The 18,238-nt window shown below is 43.0% G+C and overlaps 1 protein-coding gene across 1 annotated transcript in view; it reads left to right on the top strand.

Annotated features, from left to right (window-relative positions):
* Positions 1 to 4,555: 4,555 nt before the first annotated feature.
* The window catches only part of PATL1 (PAT1 homolog 1, processing body mRNA decay factor), a 260,927-nt gene continuing 247,244 nt past the window's right edge, over positions 4,556 to 18,238 (top strand). Inside the window, exon 1 of the mRNA XM_069227876.1 lies at positions 4,556 to 4,804. Coding sequence (XP_069083977.1) covers positions 4,790 to 4,804 — 15 coding nt within the window. The 5' untranslated portion in view covers positions 4,556 to 4,789. The remainder of the gene's footprint in view (positions 4,805 to 18,238) is intronic.

Genomic DNA, 18,238 nt, shown 5'->3' with positions numbered 1-18,238 from the left:
GCCCAAAACACATAGGCTTCAATGGAAATAGGGGTGCCCCAGTTCCAGTCTGCCAGCAGGTAAGTACCTGCGTCTTCGGAGGGCAGACCAGGGGGCACCGGGGGGGACAGAAGCGGGCACAGAAAGTGCACCCTCAGCTGCACAGGGGCGGCTGGGTGCAGAGTGCAAACAGGCATCGGTTTTCTAATAGGAATCAATGGGGAGACCCGGGGTCTCTTCAACGATGCAGGCAGGCAAAGGGGGGCTCTCTGGGTAGCCACCACCTGGGCTAGGCAGAGGGTCGCCTGGGAGTCGCTCCTGCACTGGAGTTTGGTTCCTTCCGGTCCTGGGGGCTGCAGATGCAGTGTGGTTTCCAGGCGTTGGGTTCCTTGAAGCAGGCAGTCGCGGTCAGGGGGAGCCTCTGGATTTCCTCTGCAGGCGTTGCTTTGGGGGCTCAGGGGGGTCAACTCTGGCTACTCACGGGCTCACAGTCGCCGGGGAGTCCTCCCTGTAGTGTTAGTTTTCCGCAGGTCGAGCCGGGGGCGTCGGGTGCAGAGTGGAAAGTCTCACGCTTCCGGCGGGAAACGTGTGGTCTATAAAAGTTGCTTCTTTGTTGCAAAGAGTTGCAGTTTCTTGAACAGGGCTGCTGTTCTCAGGAGTTTCTTGGTCCTTTAGATGCAGGGTAGTCCTCTGAGGCTTCAGAGGTCGCTAGACCCTGTTGGATGCATCGCTGTTGCAGTTTTCTTCAATGTAGGGAGACAGGCCGGTGGGGCTGGGGCCAAATCAGTTGTCGTCTCCATCTTCACTGCAGGGCTTCAGGTCAGCAGTCCTTCTTCTTCTTTAGGTTGCAGGAATCTATCTTCCTTGGTTCTGGGAGCCCCTAAATACTGAATTTAGGGGTGTGTTTAGGTCTGGGAGGGCAGAAGCCAATGGCTACTGTCCTTGAGGGTGGCTACACCCTCTTTGTGCCACCTCCCGGTGGGGAGGGGGGCACATCCCTAATCCTATTGGGGGAATCCTCCTTCTACAAGATGGAGGATTTCTAAAAGTAAGAGTCACCTCAGCTCAGGGCACCTGAGGGTCTGTCCTGACTGGGAGGTGACTCCTCCTTGTTTTTCTCATTATCTCCTACAGCCTTGCCGCCAAAAGTGGGGGCAGTGGCCGGAGGGGCGGGCATCTCCACTAGCTGGGATGCTCTATGGCGCTGTAACAAAGGGGGGGAGCCTTTGAGGCTCACCGCCAGGTGTTACAGTTCCTGCAGGGGGAGGCGAGAAGCACCTCCACCCAGTACAGGCTTAGTTCCTGGCCACAGAGTGACAATGGCACTCTCCCCATGTGGCCAGCAACATGTGTGGTGTGTGGCAGGCTGCAAAAACTGGAAGTCGGGTATGTTTTCAGGGGGCATCTCTAAGATGCCCTCTGGGTGTATTTTACAATAAAGTGCACACTGGCATCAGTGTGCATTTATTGTGCTGACAAGTTTGATACCAAGCTTCCCAGTTTTCAGTGTAGCCATTATGGTGCTGTGGAGTTCGTGTTTGACGGACTCCCAGACCATATACTCTTATGGCTACCCTGCACTTACAATGTCTAGGGTTTTGCTTAGACCCTGTAAGGGCATAGTGCTCATGCACATATGCCCTCACCTGTGGTATAGTGCACCATGCCTTAGGGCTGTAAGGCCTGCTAGAGGGGTGACTTACCTATGCCACAGGCAGTGTGAGGTTGGCATGGCACTCTGAGGGGAGTGCAATGTCGACTTAGTCATTTTCTCCCCACCAGCACACACAAGCTGTGAGGCAGTGTGTATGTGCTGAGTGAGGGGTCCCTAGGGTGGCATAAGACATTCTGCAGCCCTTAGAGACCTTCCCTGGCATCAGGGCCCTTGGTACCAGGGGTACCAGTTACAAGGGACTTACCTGAGTGCCAGGGTTGTACCAATTGTGGAGACAAAGGTACAGTTTAGGGAAAGTACACTGGTGCCGGGGCCTGGTTAGCAGGGTCCCAGCACACTTTCAAATCATAACTTAGCATCAGCAAAGGCAAAAAGTCAGGGGGTAACCATGCCAAGGAGGCATTTCCTTACACCATGGAAGCAGGTATTGAAGTGATTGTTAACTTTCTTGCTGAATTTGCCTCTTCGGGTCTGGCATACAGATCAATTAATAATTTTAGATCAGCTATTTCTGCTGGTCATGGTCATATTGATGGCAAACCAGTGGGTGAGCATCCTATAATTTGTAAATTATTGAGAGGTATTCGACTTTCCAAGCCTCCTCAGCCTAGGTATTCGGTCTTATGGGATGTGAACATTGTGTTCAAATTTCCTCAGCTACTCTATCAAGATGGATAAAATGGTTAATGAATGAAGCAGGTATAGATACTAGTCATTTTGAAGCTCATTCTGTTAGAGGTGCTATGGCCTCGAAATCTTATGCTTTAGGTTCTAGACTGGAAGATATTATGAAGGCAGCAGACTGGTCTTCTGAGGTTACATTTACAATGTTTTACCATAAACCTGTGGTGATGTTGCATCTGTTGTAATTAATCAGCTTTGAACAATCATAATCGGAACCTCCGGTCCTGACATAGAATTAAAAAAATTCTACCTTATGCGTCAAGAATTTTCAGTTCTATTAAGGACATGGAGGCGAGGATTATCCCTCCCTTAAGCGTATTATGATGTTATACATGTATATAAATGCATATTTCTTTCAGATTTTTTTATTACTATTGCCCGCCCTGGGTTATTGAATGCGTATGATATACTTTTACTGACTATGTCAGCACTATGAGATATTACCTTTCATCATTATTCTTTTGTGTTCTGATCAGAAGAATGCCTGATTACCTGTTTTGGTGGATATCGAAGAACATCTTCTTCTTCTTCAGCCATTTGAAGGTTGTCTCGACTTCCAGTTTCCTATGAAGTCCGGTCATGTTGGGATTGTCCTGGAAAAGTTTTGTTTCTACATTCGGAAGGACATTCGTTGCAGAAGTTCAAGGTTATCGGTTTGGTCAAAGAAAGAGAATAAATATGACGTTGGGGGGTCATGTTTAATATAGACTAAGGTCATGTGCAGTGATTGGAGCATGTGATACTTGATGGACAGCATCATGGGATGTGTAGTTTTTCTGTTTCATGTTATTTGATTGGCTGCTATTTTTATTCAGTAAAGAAATAGTATAATCCTCGCCTCTGTGTCCTTAAATAGAATTGAAAATTCTTGACACGTAAGCTAGAATTTTTTTTACCCTCAGCTAGCCTTCTCTAAAGCAGAAAGGAACTCATCTGGTGCGGCCTCACGTGTCCTGGGGAGGTTTTAATAGCCCAGCTGTACAGTGTGTTCACAGCTCTACATGTACATGTTAACAAGAGGACAGTGAAAGGTTTTGGGGAAGAAAAAAACGAGAGAATGCATTCTCCCCATTGACTGCTATTGAAGTAGAGGCAATATTAGACGGAGACGGATAAAATAACGCAATCTTTTACTTAAAATATACCTTCAAGACTCCCAGCTGCATCAGGTCTTTTGGCATATATGCATATGAGCCAAAAAACGCTGCTGGTTTCATGCTCCAGGTATGACTGTTTCTTCGCATTCTGGCCATGCTATGAAGCAAGAAACCATGTGTCACATTGTGGCAACCTGTGAGCTGGCTGCAGTGAGGGAAAAAGGAAAGAAGTTGGCTGTGCAACTTTTTTATGGATCTGAGACAGTAGGTGGTTACTGGGCAGTATTCGTAGGTGACAGCCCCTTGAGACCCTCGCAGGTGAGTAGCCGCACTTTACAAATACTGAATGATTGATTTATATGATCGTTTACTAGTGTTTTTCCGGCCCTAAGCCCATTCCATTTAACTGCTTTACAAAACTTGCCTCTCCAAAGGTGGCAGAAGCAGCACAACGCTAACTTCAAGAGCTGGTGAATATACTAAAACAGAGAAATCCCACTGGATAACCTCAATATTCAGCCTAGAATGGGCGACTAATGCACTGCTGACTAAACACACCCCTTTCCCGTGCTCGCCAACCAAAGGGTGTCCAGACTTCTAAATAGATTATTGCCACAGGTTGTGGCCTAACGGCAAAAGCTGTCGACATTGAAATTGAGATACTAGGTTCGAATCTCAGCGGGGACTCAACGTCCAGCGATTCTGGCCAAACAAACAAAACTGGAATGTATCCTTGTTAAATTACGTGACCGCTGCTAATGTAAAGCGCTCCAATACCTTGGGTCCAGTTTGCGCTATATGAACGTGCAACAAAAAAAAGTATAATTTCATGAAAAGTACTACATTCGCTATCAGAAAAAGAATGGAAAACATGCTTAAAATATGCCGGATCCTCACTCAAAATACCAGTACAGTGGTGTCAGGATGAATCGATTCATTCTTTGTGTAAAATAAAGTTGTATTAAAAAAAAAACGACGGCTGAATATTTTAACTTTTGTTGGCTGTCCTTCATCGCCTTCTTTTATTTCGTTGCCCAGGAGTGCCTTTCGCAGCTGCAATCTCGTAAACTTCTATAAACACAGTCGCTGACATAGAAGAAGGACCCAGCATACCAACATTCTGACGTTGCGTGCGTCCTACGTCACCTTCACGCGCCGAAGGAAGGGCGGGGCCCCAGCCGCGGCTGGAGATAGTGGTTGGTGCAGGACAGGAAAAGGGTTCGCCATCCACAAGCTTCAACCGACGTGAATTTGCGCCTGCGCGGCAAGGAGACCGCGAGCCGCGCCCCGGTAACGTACCAGCGGCGCGAGCCAACGCCGTGCGGACTGGGGCCCTGCGCCCTTCTGGAAGACAATGTTCCGATACGAGGTGAGCGCATGCGCACAGTCGTTCATTTCCCGCGAGGGCGGGAAAGAAGGGGGCGTGGCGTGCCTCTACTGCGGCGGGGCAGAGCCTGGGGGGTATCGCGAAGTGCAATAGTAGGATGCTATGGGTCAACCATGGAGTAGAACCATTTGAGGGAAAAAGCGGAGGTCTGTGGAAGTTGGAGATGTTACGAATGCGTCTGCGAAGTTTTCATTGTGCATCTGTGTAACCTTTTCATGACTTTGTGTGGCACCTGTATTTACGTCTACTTATTATGGAAAGTAAAAAGGTTGTGCCATGTAAATGAGATTAATTTAATAAAGATTTCTATTGTGTGCAGTGGTTTAGAAATAGGTTTCAATTTGTTTCCCCACCTAAAACATGGAGCCCTGTGGAATCGTCGTGGCACCTTAAAAAGAATATACAAGTCATTTCTTGGTGGTGTGGCTAATATGATATAGATTCAAATCCTGCTGGAGAGCAGCTGTACCAGTTACTACTTTGCATAGTCCCTGGTCACATGTTCTGCCCTTCCTGATACATCCTCGGTCCCTTTTCCCCTTTTGTAATTAAAGATCACTGGCTAATTACGTTCAAAAACTGTATTCTTCAAAGCCTTGTCATTTACTCCGTGAAGAAACATAAAGTGTCTCGCTCACTTGCCCAACAGCTGATCAAGGTGTTCTTAATCCCTTCTTCAGAGGCATCTGGTATATTTTCACTTATTTATGGAAACAAAGTAAGTGCTATTTAAACAACTAAAATATACATCAAAATATGGATACAGTTAATTTAGTTAAATGTTACGTGTTAAGAAATGATATCCATTACCCCAGTACGGTTGTCGAACAGTTCACTTAATTTTTCTTTCTCTTATTGCAAAATTAGAGGATTTTGTAAACCAATTCTCCCGGATAGAATAATCAGCAATTTGTAAGAATACATGAGCTGACATTTGACCTGTCTTTCAACGTACCGCAAATGTGACTAGATGAAGAAAACTAAAAGCATCTTTCCTGCTCATTGAGTTGTAGAACACTTGTTCTTTGTCAAAAACTCTCTCGCCAGATCAAGCTGTAGTCCCTAAAATAGCTTGCCCTGATAAAGTCAGACTTGCCGTAGAAAGTGGCTGAGTAGGATTCGCAAGGTCCGGTGTTGATGGTTGAAGTACTTCTAATTTGTCCATTATAGCGGACGAATGCAGTCTGAAGTTGCGTTATAACTTGATATCGTTTATCCTGTGAACTACTGTAGAAAAAAATTCAAAACTGCATGAAATGAGCGATTTGGAGTAAAAATTGGTGCGCCGCTTTTGCGTGCGTCTGCTAAGCAAGGCAGCCAGTGTATGTTCAGTTAGGTTCTTGCTATTGCATGTCAAGACCCTTGGCACAGGGCGGGACAGTAATTTAAAGAGATTGGTTTAGAAATTTCAAGAATTAGCGCCGTTTTACAGAAAGAAGACTCTCAAGCTGGGCCAGATATTGTCCACCTGGGGTGTGCAATTTGATGTCTTTTTATGCAGACTATGTATATGCCACCTCCATTCAGCTTATTGTTAATGTTTCTGCGCCACCTGTGCTTTCCTTAGTCATTGAACAAAAACAAATCACAGTGTACACTTTTACTTATAATAACACATTCAATAAGTTAGAATCAGAATGAAATATCAAAAATACATTTATAAAATGTAATGAAAGACTTGCATATTGTATAAAAGTAGTAAAGTGCTTTGAAATAAAAAAAGCTATCTAAAAATTATTTGAATCATAATAAAAATTGATTTAGCTGTTTCTTATAAAAGTGAGTAGTTTTGTCCTCTCACGTCCAAAGCAATAACTAGCATATAAATGGAAAAACATAGTTTGTTGTTTCTAACCGATAGATGCCCACTATAACCCATTTAAGTACTTAATTCTTCAAGATTTTATCTAAATATACAAGGACTGAACCCCCAGAACGCTTTGAGCATATTAGGTAAGGGTGACCGAGTGGGCCATAATTTTGGACCGGACAGGCCAAATAGATTAAAAGGACTTAGCGGTTGAGAATACAATAGACAGTGTAGTATCTTTCCTGTTAAGTCTCCGTGCAACCCCGTATTTAGAAATGCCCGAAGTACGACAGTGGGGCACAATCCAGTGCTTACATTGTCTGACATAACCTGGACCAAAAAAAAAAACACAGGAAGTTTACAATGGTTTAATCTATTTTCCTGCTTGTTGGACAGAATCTGCTGCCTTCAGTAGGGCCTAACTCTTATGTAGAGAGAGCTCGTAAATGACGGCTCAGTCTCATCAAGGAAAGGCTTGAATTTAGAGGTTGGCTTTATCGCTAAGAACCTACTAATCAACATGTCAGGATTTCATGATTGGGTGATTTTCTTCTCTTCATTCTCCCAAAAGTTGTCTCCACCAATTGCATGAATGTATGTTGAATGGCTCCGATAATCGGACAGACCCAGGGTAGATGATGCCTGTTTTTATATTTCAGCCATGGTAATGGCACAACTCCCCTTTGAGTACCCAGGATAGCCCTAAGACCTGCCCTATAGAGTTCCAGCTCATCAATCAGCCAGATCATCATCCAGTACAAGATTAGTTTAAGCCTGACTTTAGATGTTATAGATTACATAACCATATCTGCTTTAAACATTAGTGGGGTACTTTGGGGAAGTTTTAGTGCCACCCTCAGGAATTTGTTTTGTGCTACCCCCCCGAACGGGTCAACATTATAACACCCCTAAGGTGTGAACCATAAACTGCTGTAGCCACTGCTTGAGCGCTCCAAATTTCTAAAAGGAGATTCAGTATGTAGAAACCTTTTCTTTGTGAAGCTCAAGGTGGCTGCCACCCTATGGTTAAAGAGGAGCATTCCCTTTGCAATCTGGTTGGCCAAAGAGTTGCTGCTGGACAGACGAATTCCCAGCTAGTTGAAATCTAGCCCTCTCTCAAGGTTGATTTGCTCTGAAACTTAAAACCACTCTGTAGTGCCTCTGCAGGTGGATAGCCATAAACCTGGTTTTACTGGTATTGATGGCCAAATCATGGTTAATACAAAAGAGCTTGGCTATAGTAAGTAAAGTCTCAATGCCTTTCGAGGTTTTGGATGTTAACAGAGTGTCATCAGCAAACAGTAGGGCTGATATGTTTCACCCCCTGGAACTGGTAAATCATTTTCAAAGCTCAAAAGAAAATCTTCACATCCGTTATAAATAACAAAAGTAATGTTGGCGCTAGAACACATCTTTGTTGAGCCTCTCCCCCCTTTAACAACACTTGTTTTATCTTTTTTCCCCCATAAGTACCCCATCTGGTTTGAGCATAATTGTCTGAAGACGCACAATGATATCCAATAGGGAGTTGATAGTTGGGTGAATCCCTTGGCTTTCAGGCCTTGGCCCCCTTCACCTAGTGACCTTTTACCTACTTAGCTTCCTTTTGTTTTATTTCAAACGGTTGATAGAAACATAATGCACCCTTGTTGGGGATTATTTATGTAATTGCCGCCACAAGTCTGCCACCTTATCAGTTGTTTAGGACCATACCTGCATCAGGGATCCTACATGTTCTGTATAAATACGTCTCACAGACAAGATCGTTACAGGGGTTCCTTCCAGATGCCATCTACGCTGCACGTCACTTTGCTGCAGAACTCCGCCTTTGTGTCACCACAGAGTCTGATCTAGAGACCTCATTCCAAGGTAACATTACCCGTGTGTGTATGAGACTTGTTGCTAAGAAGAGAAAAGGGTAACTTCCGTTCCACCAAGTAGTACCTCACTAAAACTCAGAAAGCAAAGGTTATTTCTGGATGCCTTATGCATGGACTCTAGATAAGACCTCTCAGGGAAGTCATGGTGGAACGGAAGTTACCCTTTTCTCCCGTTAGCAACAAGTCTCAAACACAAGGGCAATGAAGGAGAGTTTGTTTTTTCAATAGATTTATTGAAAAGACTCCAGTCTATGATAAAATGCATGTGTTTTAATGATTAGGATAATGAACATTAAGAGAAGCGAATTGTGAAGATGAGAGTTGTGAATATAAACCCATCAACCGCCATCTTACAATAAATATACAGTTTTTAACCAGAAGGCCTAATTCTCTATCCTAGTGAGGCCTAGGTATGATAAACCTAATCTGCCAGTACCATGTCCACGAGAAGAGCCCCCCCAACCCTCGTTACTTTGGAGTGAGGTCTCTAAGTCAAATTCTGTGGTGACACAAAGGCTGAGTTCTGCAGCAAGGTGACATGCAGCATAGATGGCTTCTTAAATCTACTTGTCCTGTAAAAATATTTACTTGTCCCTTTGGTGCCATGTAGTGCGGCAACAAATTATGGCAGCAGTCTCATTATATAAGAGCTTCGATAATAGCCTCTCTGTTTATGCCAGGGCTACTACCATACTAGGGCTTGAATTTTCAATCCCTACTGTAGCAATTTCCTTATTTTGCCACCTTTCCACAGATCTACATACTGGGGCTGGAGGAAGCAGGAAGCAATAGTTCCAGGGCTGGAATGCCTTTGAATCTGCAAACCTACTAACTTGCACGTTGTAAGGATTTTCACCAGCTCTTCTCTAATCTTTTCCTATAATAAGAAAGGTTGGAAATTTACTCCTGACAATGGCAGAAGTAGAACTTCTTCCAGGGTTGGGGAAAAAGTGGTTGGAGGGAAAGTGAACAAGATCAAATCTACACATGCATATTTGCCCATGCTAGAATACAGTTCCCAAATATTTCATAGGAGTATGATTTCTTGGTATACTTCTTGTGAATTCATGAAAGCCACTAATTCAAAGACATATACCATGGGTGGACGTTTGTGACTTTCTTTAGGAATTGGGTCCCTAATTAGGTCTGGTGTTAACAAAGACATTTTGTTTTTATTACACTTCTCTTTCTCTCTCTATCGGCTGGCTTTACTGTGAGTGATCACATTCTGCCCTTCCACAAGGAGCATATTGGTACACAAAGTAGTTTTGTTCAGCTCTGTGAACTACAGTGGCAATCAGCAACGTAACAAAACTGGAGGGGGCCCCTTTGCAAAGAACATGGAGGGACCCCCTCTCTACACTCACTCAGGGCAGGTGCTGTGCTGAAGGGCCCCCCTGGAGGGTGGCTGTGGGACCTCTGTTATGCCACTGGTGGCCATGTGTGCCTTTAGAGATCAAAACCTTTTTATTTTTGTTTTTGCTAATGTTTGTTACAATGGTGAGGGCCTTGTAGCTCCCACAACAATAACGTGTTACAAAAGCCATGTCAAAACCAGACATGCATTGAAAAACCTAAAAGACTAACAAAAAAGTGTTGGGTCGGTTGGCTTTGTCAGTGCTTGTTTATTTTCTTGCTTCCCATAATCTTGTTGAAAATGGTTACACTGATTTTCCATTAGGAATATTGTTTGGAGATACATGCATCAACACATTTTACTAAATTACGCTTCAAAGAAATAGCACCTAAAAATTCATAGTAGCATATTTTTTTTTTTTTCCTAGTTGTTTTATTTTTCTGAACAATTTATTTTAAGAGCAAAGAATCCTCACCCTTGCTTACAAGCTTCTGCAAACATTTGCATCTAATCGGAGGGCAAACGTGTGTATACTTTTTTTTTTGGGGGGTTTGTTTACTGGAACCACTGTCAGTAATGCAATGTGACCTTAAAACATTTATTTAGAGCACTCACCCTAATAAAGAAGGTTTTCAATTAAGGAACCATAAATATAAATTTGAACAGCATTAACATGTGGACACACATTACCTCAACTGCAGACAGTTCCCCTCTCTGTAAACTGGCAGCCAAAGGGTTTGTGCTGCAGAGAGTTGGGCCTACTTGTCCCAAGGACAAAATAAACATGAAAACTTGGTGCCCTTGACCCTAAACAAGAAGTCCCAGGTGTTGATGTTCCTAAACCACTGATAAGGTGGCAGCAATTATATAAACAATCCCCAGCAAGTGTGCCTTATACACATAAGTGAGAAAGGGACATGACAATAACTAGTACATCACTGATCATGACACTGATAATGACGCCTTCTCCGAGTGGCAGTGATAAGGCAAATCCTAACATTTCTTCTAAAATATAAACAATGGCAGCCAGCTAGAAGAAATAATAAAATTAATGAAATAAAAGAGCTAGCAAAGTAGGTAAAAGATCACGTGGTGATGGGGCACAGGCCTGCAAGCTAAAGGCTAAGCTAAACTCCTGTGTCCCAACAGGAAACTAAAATGGATTCACCACAGTAGCCCCGCTTCTCTTAGGATACTCTAGAGTCTCTCTGGGAACCAATTCAAATGCAGCTTTCAGATCAGCATGCTATGTAAAGACTGCCCTTGTTAATAACCACTTCTTTCCACCAGTCTACTTCTTTACACATTTGTGATGACAGGATTGCTGCTCATAAATCGTAAATACATATGACTAGTTGCTGCTGAAATGCTTTAATTAGGTGAAAGGTGGAATAGTCACTGGAACAGTAGAGCTTTTGCAGTGAAATTGAAACCGGATCTGCATAGGAGAAATGACATTACTTTAGAAATTTTTGATTGTTGAAATGTGCTCAGTCACGTGGGATGTATGCAAAGAGGGAATTCGGAATTGAGAGCGTAATGCAGCGTGAAGGGGAAATCCAAATTTAAATTAACATGCAAAATGGGGAACCAAGATCCACTTTCGAAGAGCTGAAAAGGACTGAAATTAATGATGAACAATAGTCCAAAATGCAGTATTATGTCCCACTTAATATAACTTCACAAAACCTGACTTCAGCTGCAAGAAGAACAGAATGAAGTAGTTGTTTACGATACTGGTGAATGTTGGGGGATTGTGGAAAGTAGGGCCTCTGTACACGCATGTCTGCGAACATACAATCATTTCCTCTTGGCTTAAAGGTTTTCACCTTGGACACTGAAAGAACTAGAAGTGACCTTATGAGGTTTGATGATCTTAAGATACTTGTGAACACAAAGTAGGTGTAAAAGTTAAATTCCAGACATGCTCCAACACACAGGTTTCGGAAGGGGCACTTACAGGAGATGGCTATGATGGGGAGATGCAGAAGATATGCATGAGGAGAAGCATTACTTACGACTTTTGCCCGTTCTACCACATTGACTGTTCCAAAATCACCTAACATTAGCTAAAAGCATGGCATAATAGCGACATAAGACGTTACTTAGCAGAGTGAGGCACACCAGGAACACAGTTGTTCTTGTAGAATAATAGAACAGTTGTAACAGTTTTGATGGCAATAAGAAAAGGCTTGGCTGGAAATCCTTGACACCGCAAGGTCGGCAGTGATGGAGAGGCGTTGGTGGTAGTGGTGGTGGTCAGTCCTGGGGTGGAGGAGTATCCGCATTGGGTGCAGATGAATGGTCCTGCTATGTGGGCGGGTGATGCAAGGCAGCAGTTGTTGCCTCTCTGGTTGAGAGCGCGGAGATCTGCAGAGTATTTGTGGGGTGAATAGGGCCAAGGCTCCTGTGCTAGGCTTGGTCCAGGCACTGACTGACTGTGCAGCAGCCTCCATAAGTAGTCCTAGGAGGTGGAAGGGGCTGGCTGGAAGGCGGGCAGGAGAGGGGGGAAAAACAGCTGGAAAAACTGACAAAGTACAGACAACAACAGGGCAGAGTAAGGAGGTAAAGCTGAATAGGCCAACTAAGGGTCCAGAAAAACGAGACTGAATCCACCTTACAAACTGGCTCCTCATGTGCTGCAGCGGGGCAGCAGACATAAGGACCAAGGAAGAGGCAGCGGGGGAAAGCGCCAGATGATCAACCCTCATTTATGATACTCTAATTTTTAGCGTGCCTAACCTGTTTGTTTCTGTCCTTTCCCCTCTTTTGGGGTATCCGTTTTTACATGATTTTGGATTTGTGCATTAACATTATACAGAAATTTACATACATACCAACCTGTATTGAAAATTTCATTTTTACTTTGTATTTTTGTGTGTGTTTTTGTGTATAGTAGTAGTACATGAGAAAAGCAGTAAAGTTATTTACCAGGCGAATGCTTCCAGGCGGACTTTCTGGCTGTTCTCCGATATCTGTGCTTTCATTTACAGCTTTAGATACATTGCACTGACTCAGCATCTTATTTTTAGCACCACACCCGCTCTGCCTCACATGTGATTCGAGGGCATAATCTGTGGTTGAACCTCAGAAGGATATACTGTTCTCCACCAAGGTGAACTGGCATGCTTTTCTAAAGCTCAGGTTCACTGGGTTTGCCTATTGTTTTTTGCATCAGTGTTATTTGGAGTGTTTCAGTTTTTTTGTGGGGGATGGTAGATTTGTATGTTAAGAATGCAAGCACTGACAACCAACATGTATTTTAGTGGTTGGGACTTAATCTAGTGGGATGCTTTCTTTTACATATCTATTATTGAACCTGTGTGCTACATTTACACACACAATTATTTTAGTTTGCTTGATTTGGGATTTACAGTTACCCCTGATGGAGGATGTCTTCACCTGAAATGCATTGAGATATGTTTCAGAATCATCAGAAACTTTTCAACTTTGGATTGTCAGCTTCGAGTGGCTTAAAAGTGTGAAGCAACACTTACACAAAACAACTGATCTACAAGCAATTATACTTTTTGTATAATCATATGCCCTTCATTTTGAATCTTATTTTGATGACCTGTGATAAAACTTGATTGACTTTGTTCTCCTGTAGCCTTCGGGCATTGGCTGTGCATGCTCAGTCTTTCACACTCTGTTGTCCTAGCTCAATCATTGTAGGTTCACGAGCAAGGCAGGGCTCGTTTTAGCACTGCACACTACGTTTCTTTACATTGTACATTTGTGTTGTTTATATTGTGCTATTTGAGTGCACTACAACTACTGTTGAATATTTCCTGCCTATTTGGTTGTTAGGCACCACTAGGGTCAAAAATGCCTTTTGAGGAGATATCTCACACCACTGAAAATAAGGCAGACTCAAAAGAATACACCTCAGAGGAGGCATCTAGCATTTAGGCACTCGTAAAAGAGGTTAGATCATTCAGTGATTCACCAGGTTCAATATCTCAACAAATCAGGCAACTTGAATATCTCATGATGAAAGAAATCTATCAGTGCTTGCACACAGCCACTTTGATTCAGTACCATAAACTGCAACAGATTCCTATGGGTTTATGGTTGATGATTAAACCCATGCTATTTAAATTTAACAAGACATTTCTGCTGAAACGGTATGCCGTATTGTTAGAAATGGGGTCTTTATTTGGCAGTCGGTTTACACCCTGTCAAAGTAAGGACTCTCACTCTAGTTAGGGTAAGGGAGATACATAGCTCGGACAAACCCTGCTCATCCCCTAGGTAACGTGACGCTAGCAGTCAGGCTTATCTCGGAGGCAATGTGTAAAGTATTTGCACTTACACATACAGTAACATAGTGAAAACACCACAGAAAGACTGCACAACAATTTAGAAAAATAGCCAATATTTATCTAAATCAAACAAGACCAAAATGGCAAAAAAGAACGCAGCATGCAGAAGTAAATATATCAAATTTTAAAGTACAAAGTCACACTGAGCTGGCGATGTTGATTTCTGCAGGCGCTGTCAATTTTTACAGCCGCAAGGCGGGTGCTGTGTTGAGAGATATATATATATATATATATATATATATATATATATATATATATATATATATATATCTCGGCTTCAGTGTGTGGATCTTCACTTCAGATGCTGGCAGATGAAGTCCGATGTCCCTGAGACGTCTTAACAGGAGGACCAAGCCCTTGGAGAAACTTCACAAGCAGGATACACAGCTAAGTACAGGCTTTGTCCTCTCAAAGGTAGAAGCAGCAACTACAGGCCAACCCAGCAAAGCACACACAGCAAAGAGGCAGTGCTCCTCCTCAGCTCTTCCCCTTTGCAGAGGCTAACCTCGATCCTGAAGTGTTCTAAAGGTGTGGGGTTTTGGGTCCACTGCTTCTACTCATTTCTGCCTTTTGAAGTAGCCAAACTTCAAAAGAACGTCTTTGTAGTGCACATGACCCTGCCTCTTCCTTGCTCTGCCCCAGCCACTCACTGTGTTTAGAGACTGTATTCTGCGAGGACAGGCACAGCTCTTTCAAGTGCAGGTGTCCGCTTCTCCCTACCACTCTAGCCCAGGAAGTCTCATCAGGATATGCAGGACACACGTCTGCTCCTTTTGTGTCACCATCTATAGTGAAATCACAAACAGCCCAACTGTCAGTTTGACCTAGATGTGGATTCAGCAGCCAAGTAGAGGCACAAAATGGTTAAGCAAGCCAATGCCCACTTTCTAAAAACACACAATCTAAAAACCAATTTTACTAAAAGATAGATTTTTTAATTGTGCGTTCAGGGACCCCAAACTCCCTGTCTCTATCTGCTCCCAGTAGGAACTGCATCCCCCATGTTAACCTATAAGAGAAATAGGCCTTGCAACAGTGAAAACAGAATTTGGTAGTATTTCAATGTCAGGACATGTAAAACACATCAGTACATGTCCTACCTTGAACCTACACTGCACCCTGCCCATGGGTCTACCTAAGGGGTGCCTTATATATACAAAAAATGGAAGGTTTGGGCCTGGCAAGTGGGTACACTTGCCAGGCTGAATTGGCAGTTTAAAACTGCACACACAGACACTGCAGTGGCAGGTCTGAGACATGTTCACAGGGCTATTCATATTTGGGGGGAGGGGGGCACAATCAGTGCTTGAGGCCCACTAGTAGCATTTGTTTCACAGGACCTGGGCACACATAGTGCACTTTACTAGGGACTTATGAGTAAATCAGATGTCTCAATCATGGATAAACCAATCACCAATACAGTTTACATAGGGAGCACTTGCACTTTAGACTGATCAGCCGTGGTAAAGTGCGCAGAGACAATCAACCAGCAAAAACCGAGTCCAGCATACTGTAAAAACAGGAGGCCATAAGGCAAAAAGACAGGGCAAACACGCCAAAAGTTGCCAGGTGTAACATCGCTTATGTCGCACGAAACTATCAACCTGTTTGAAACATTAGCCAAGAAGGATTTACAATGGATTGATTTCAGTATTTCCTGCATTACTAACTCGTCGGCACGCAAATGAGTTGCACTGTTATTGTTGGTTCATAATTACGATTAGGCATTTCAACCAGCGGACAAGGGAGGTACCCTAGTGGTCATGGATGGCACTTTCTACCACATAATGAGGATATTGAAGCTGTGGAACAGGCACTAATCAATTAAGGCGAGCTACGTGTGTTTTTTTTTTTTTTTTTTTTTTTTGCTAGAAGTGTTCAGGGATGTGGAATTAATATCCCCTTACCCATGGGGCAGGTTGCGTTGTATATCTGCTTGTCCTGGAAAAATAATCAATTTGTCCCTTTAGTGCCATCTAGTGCGGCAACAAGTTATGGCTGCCATATCATTATATAAGAGCTCTGATGATCACCTCCCTGATAATGGCAGGGACAATACTATAGTAGGGTTTGAATAGTAACATCTTTCTTATTTTGCCACCTTTCCGCAGATGTACATACTAGGGCTGGAGTTTGCGGTAAGCAATAGTTCTAGGTTTGGAATGCCCTTTTGATTCTGCAAACATACTAACTTGCATGTTTTAAGAGTTTTTGCCAGCTCTGATCTAATCATTTTCCATACAGAGAAAAGTTGAAATTTTACTCCTGACAAGGGTCAGAAGTAAAATGTCTTCCAGTGTTGAGGAAAAAAGTGGTCAAAAGTAAACTGAAATGTAAATGCTCAAAAGATTTTTGCATGAGCGAATCTACACATGAATATTTGCTTGTGCTAAAGTACAGTTCAAAAATATTTTCTTGAAATGCAATTTCCTGGTCTACTTATGTAAATTATTGTGAATTCATGAAACACGCAGATCTGCACTAATGCAGAGACCTATACCATGGGTGCACTTTTGTGACTTTATTTAAGAATTGGCCTTCTAATTAGGTCTGGCGTTAACCAAGACCTCTTGCTTTATTAAAATTCGGTCTCTTTATCCATCTATTGGCTGACTGATCCTACTTGCAGAACCTGCTCCTACTCAGCGGCTGGATACCCTCAAGGGTGACAAGTTCTGCGATCTACAAATCTATTATATTACAATGATCACAATCTGTTCTTTCACAAGGAGTATATTGGCACAGTTATTTTGTTCAGTGCCAAGAACTACTGTGGCAATGTGTGCTTTTTGGGACCAAAAATATTTTTGGTAATATTTGGTACTATGACGGGGGCCCAGCAGCTCCCACAACAATAACGTTTTACAAAACCATGTCCAAACAAGACGTGCACTGACAGAACCAGTCAGTTGGGTCTATTGGCTTTGTCAATGCTTGTTTACACCGACTTTTCATTATGAATATTTTTTGGAAATACTAGCATGCATTAAGACATTTTGCTAAATGATGATTCAAAGATATGGTACCTAACATTTCACAGTAGTTTAGCAAAACGTTTTTTCTCCATAGTTGTATATATATATTTTTTTGTGAACATTTTATTTTGAAACCAAAACACTGTGAATCTTAATTTCAAGCTTCTTCATTTAATCAGAGAGCTTTGTGGGAGCATTAAACGTCCCCGCCTATATTTGAACTTTGCAAACGTACACATTTTTAGGTCGAGCATTCAAAGCCTCTTGTATATACTTCTTTGTGGGCTTCAAATTCACCTACTGCTTCTCATTAGTTTGTCAGTGCCCTTTAAAACTCCTTGCTTCTAAGTGATTAATCTCTTATTTGTCCCACATTCTCCTCCTTTGTCTACTCCCACGGAGCACGCCCACCAGTACTTGTACTCTTCCACTTGTCCCTTTGTAATATCAGTTTAGGGACTATGTTTCTCTTTCTCTAGGAGCATTTGACATGCGCACCAGATGTTTTCAGTTGCTACAGGCCAGTTTCTGTAAACACAGCTATAAATCACGTTCGTATCTCGTTACATTTACTGTGCATTGGAAGACAATTCTGACAATTCCCCCCCGCCGCCCCAAAGCTGGTACTGCAGTCCTGTGAAGTGTTGTGCACACTGCCGGTTGGGACATGCAGTTCCACGTGTGCTTCTTTTGCTGGAATACAGAGGTCTTCAATCTCGGGGTCGTGAACCCCAGGGGGCCATGGAGACATGGGCAGGGGGTCGCGCATTCCTCAAGCCTCACTTCTCCCATCATTAAAATGCCTCAGCTGAACTTTGATTTACAAAGTCTCCTGGGCTGGAAAATAAAGCCACATGGACAACTAAAAACTCTTTTGTGCCAGGGTGCCTGCTTCCTGAATGAAATGCAAATGTGCGCTGCGAGTTGCTCTGCGAATGTAAAGGGTAATCTGCAACTATAAAGGATGCTTGGGAGCCGGTTCTTGGCTTCAAATGATCGAGTCACTCAAAGCTTTATTATGACAAACATTTATTCTTTGAGTGGTAGTGCAGAGTTAACAACTGTACTG

This window comes from Pleurodeles waltl, chromosome 4_1 (genome assembly GCF_031143425.1).
Source record: "Pleurodeles waltl isolate 20211129_DDA chromosome 4_1, aPleWal1.hap1.20221129, whole genome shotgun sequence".
Lineage (NCBI taxonomy): Eukaryota > Metazoa > Chordata > Amphibia > Caudata > Salamandridae > Pleurodeles > Pleurodeles waltl.
The sequence above is the reverse complement of the archived record's forward strand: the minus strand, read 5'-3'. Positions and strand labels throughout refer to the sequence as shown.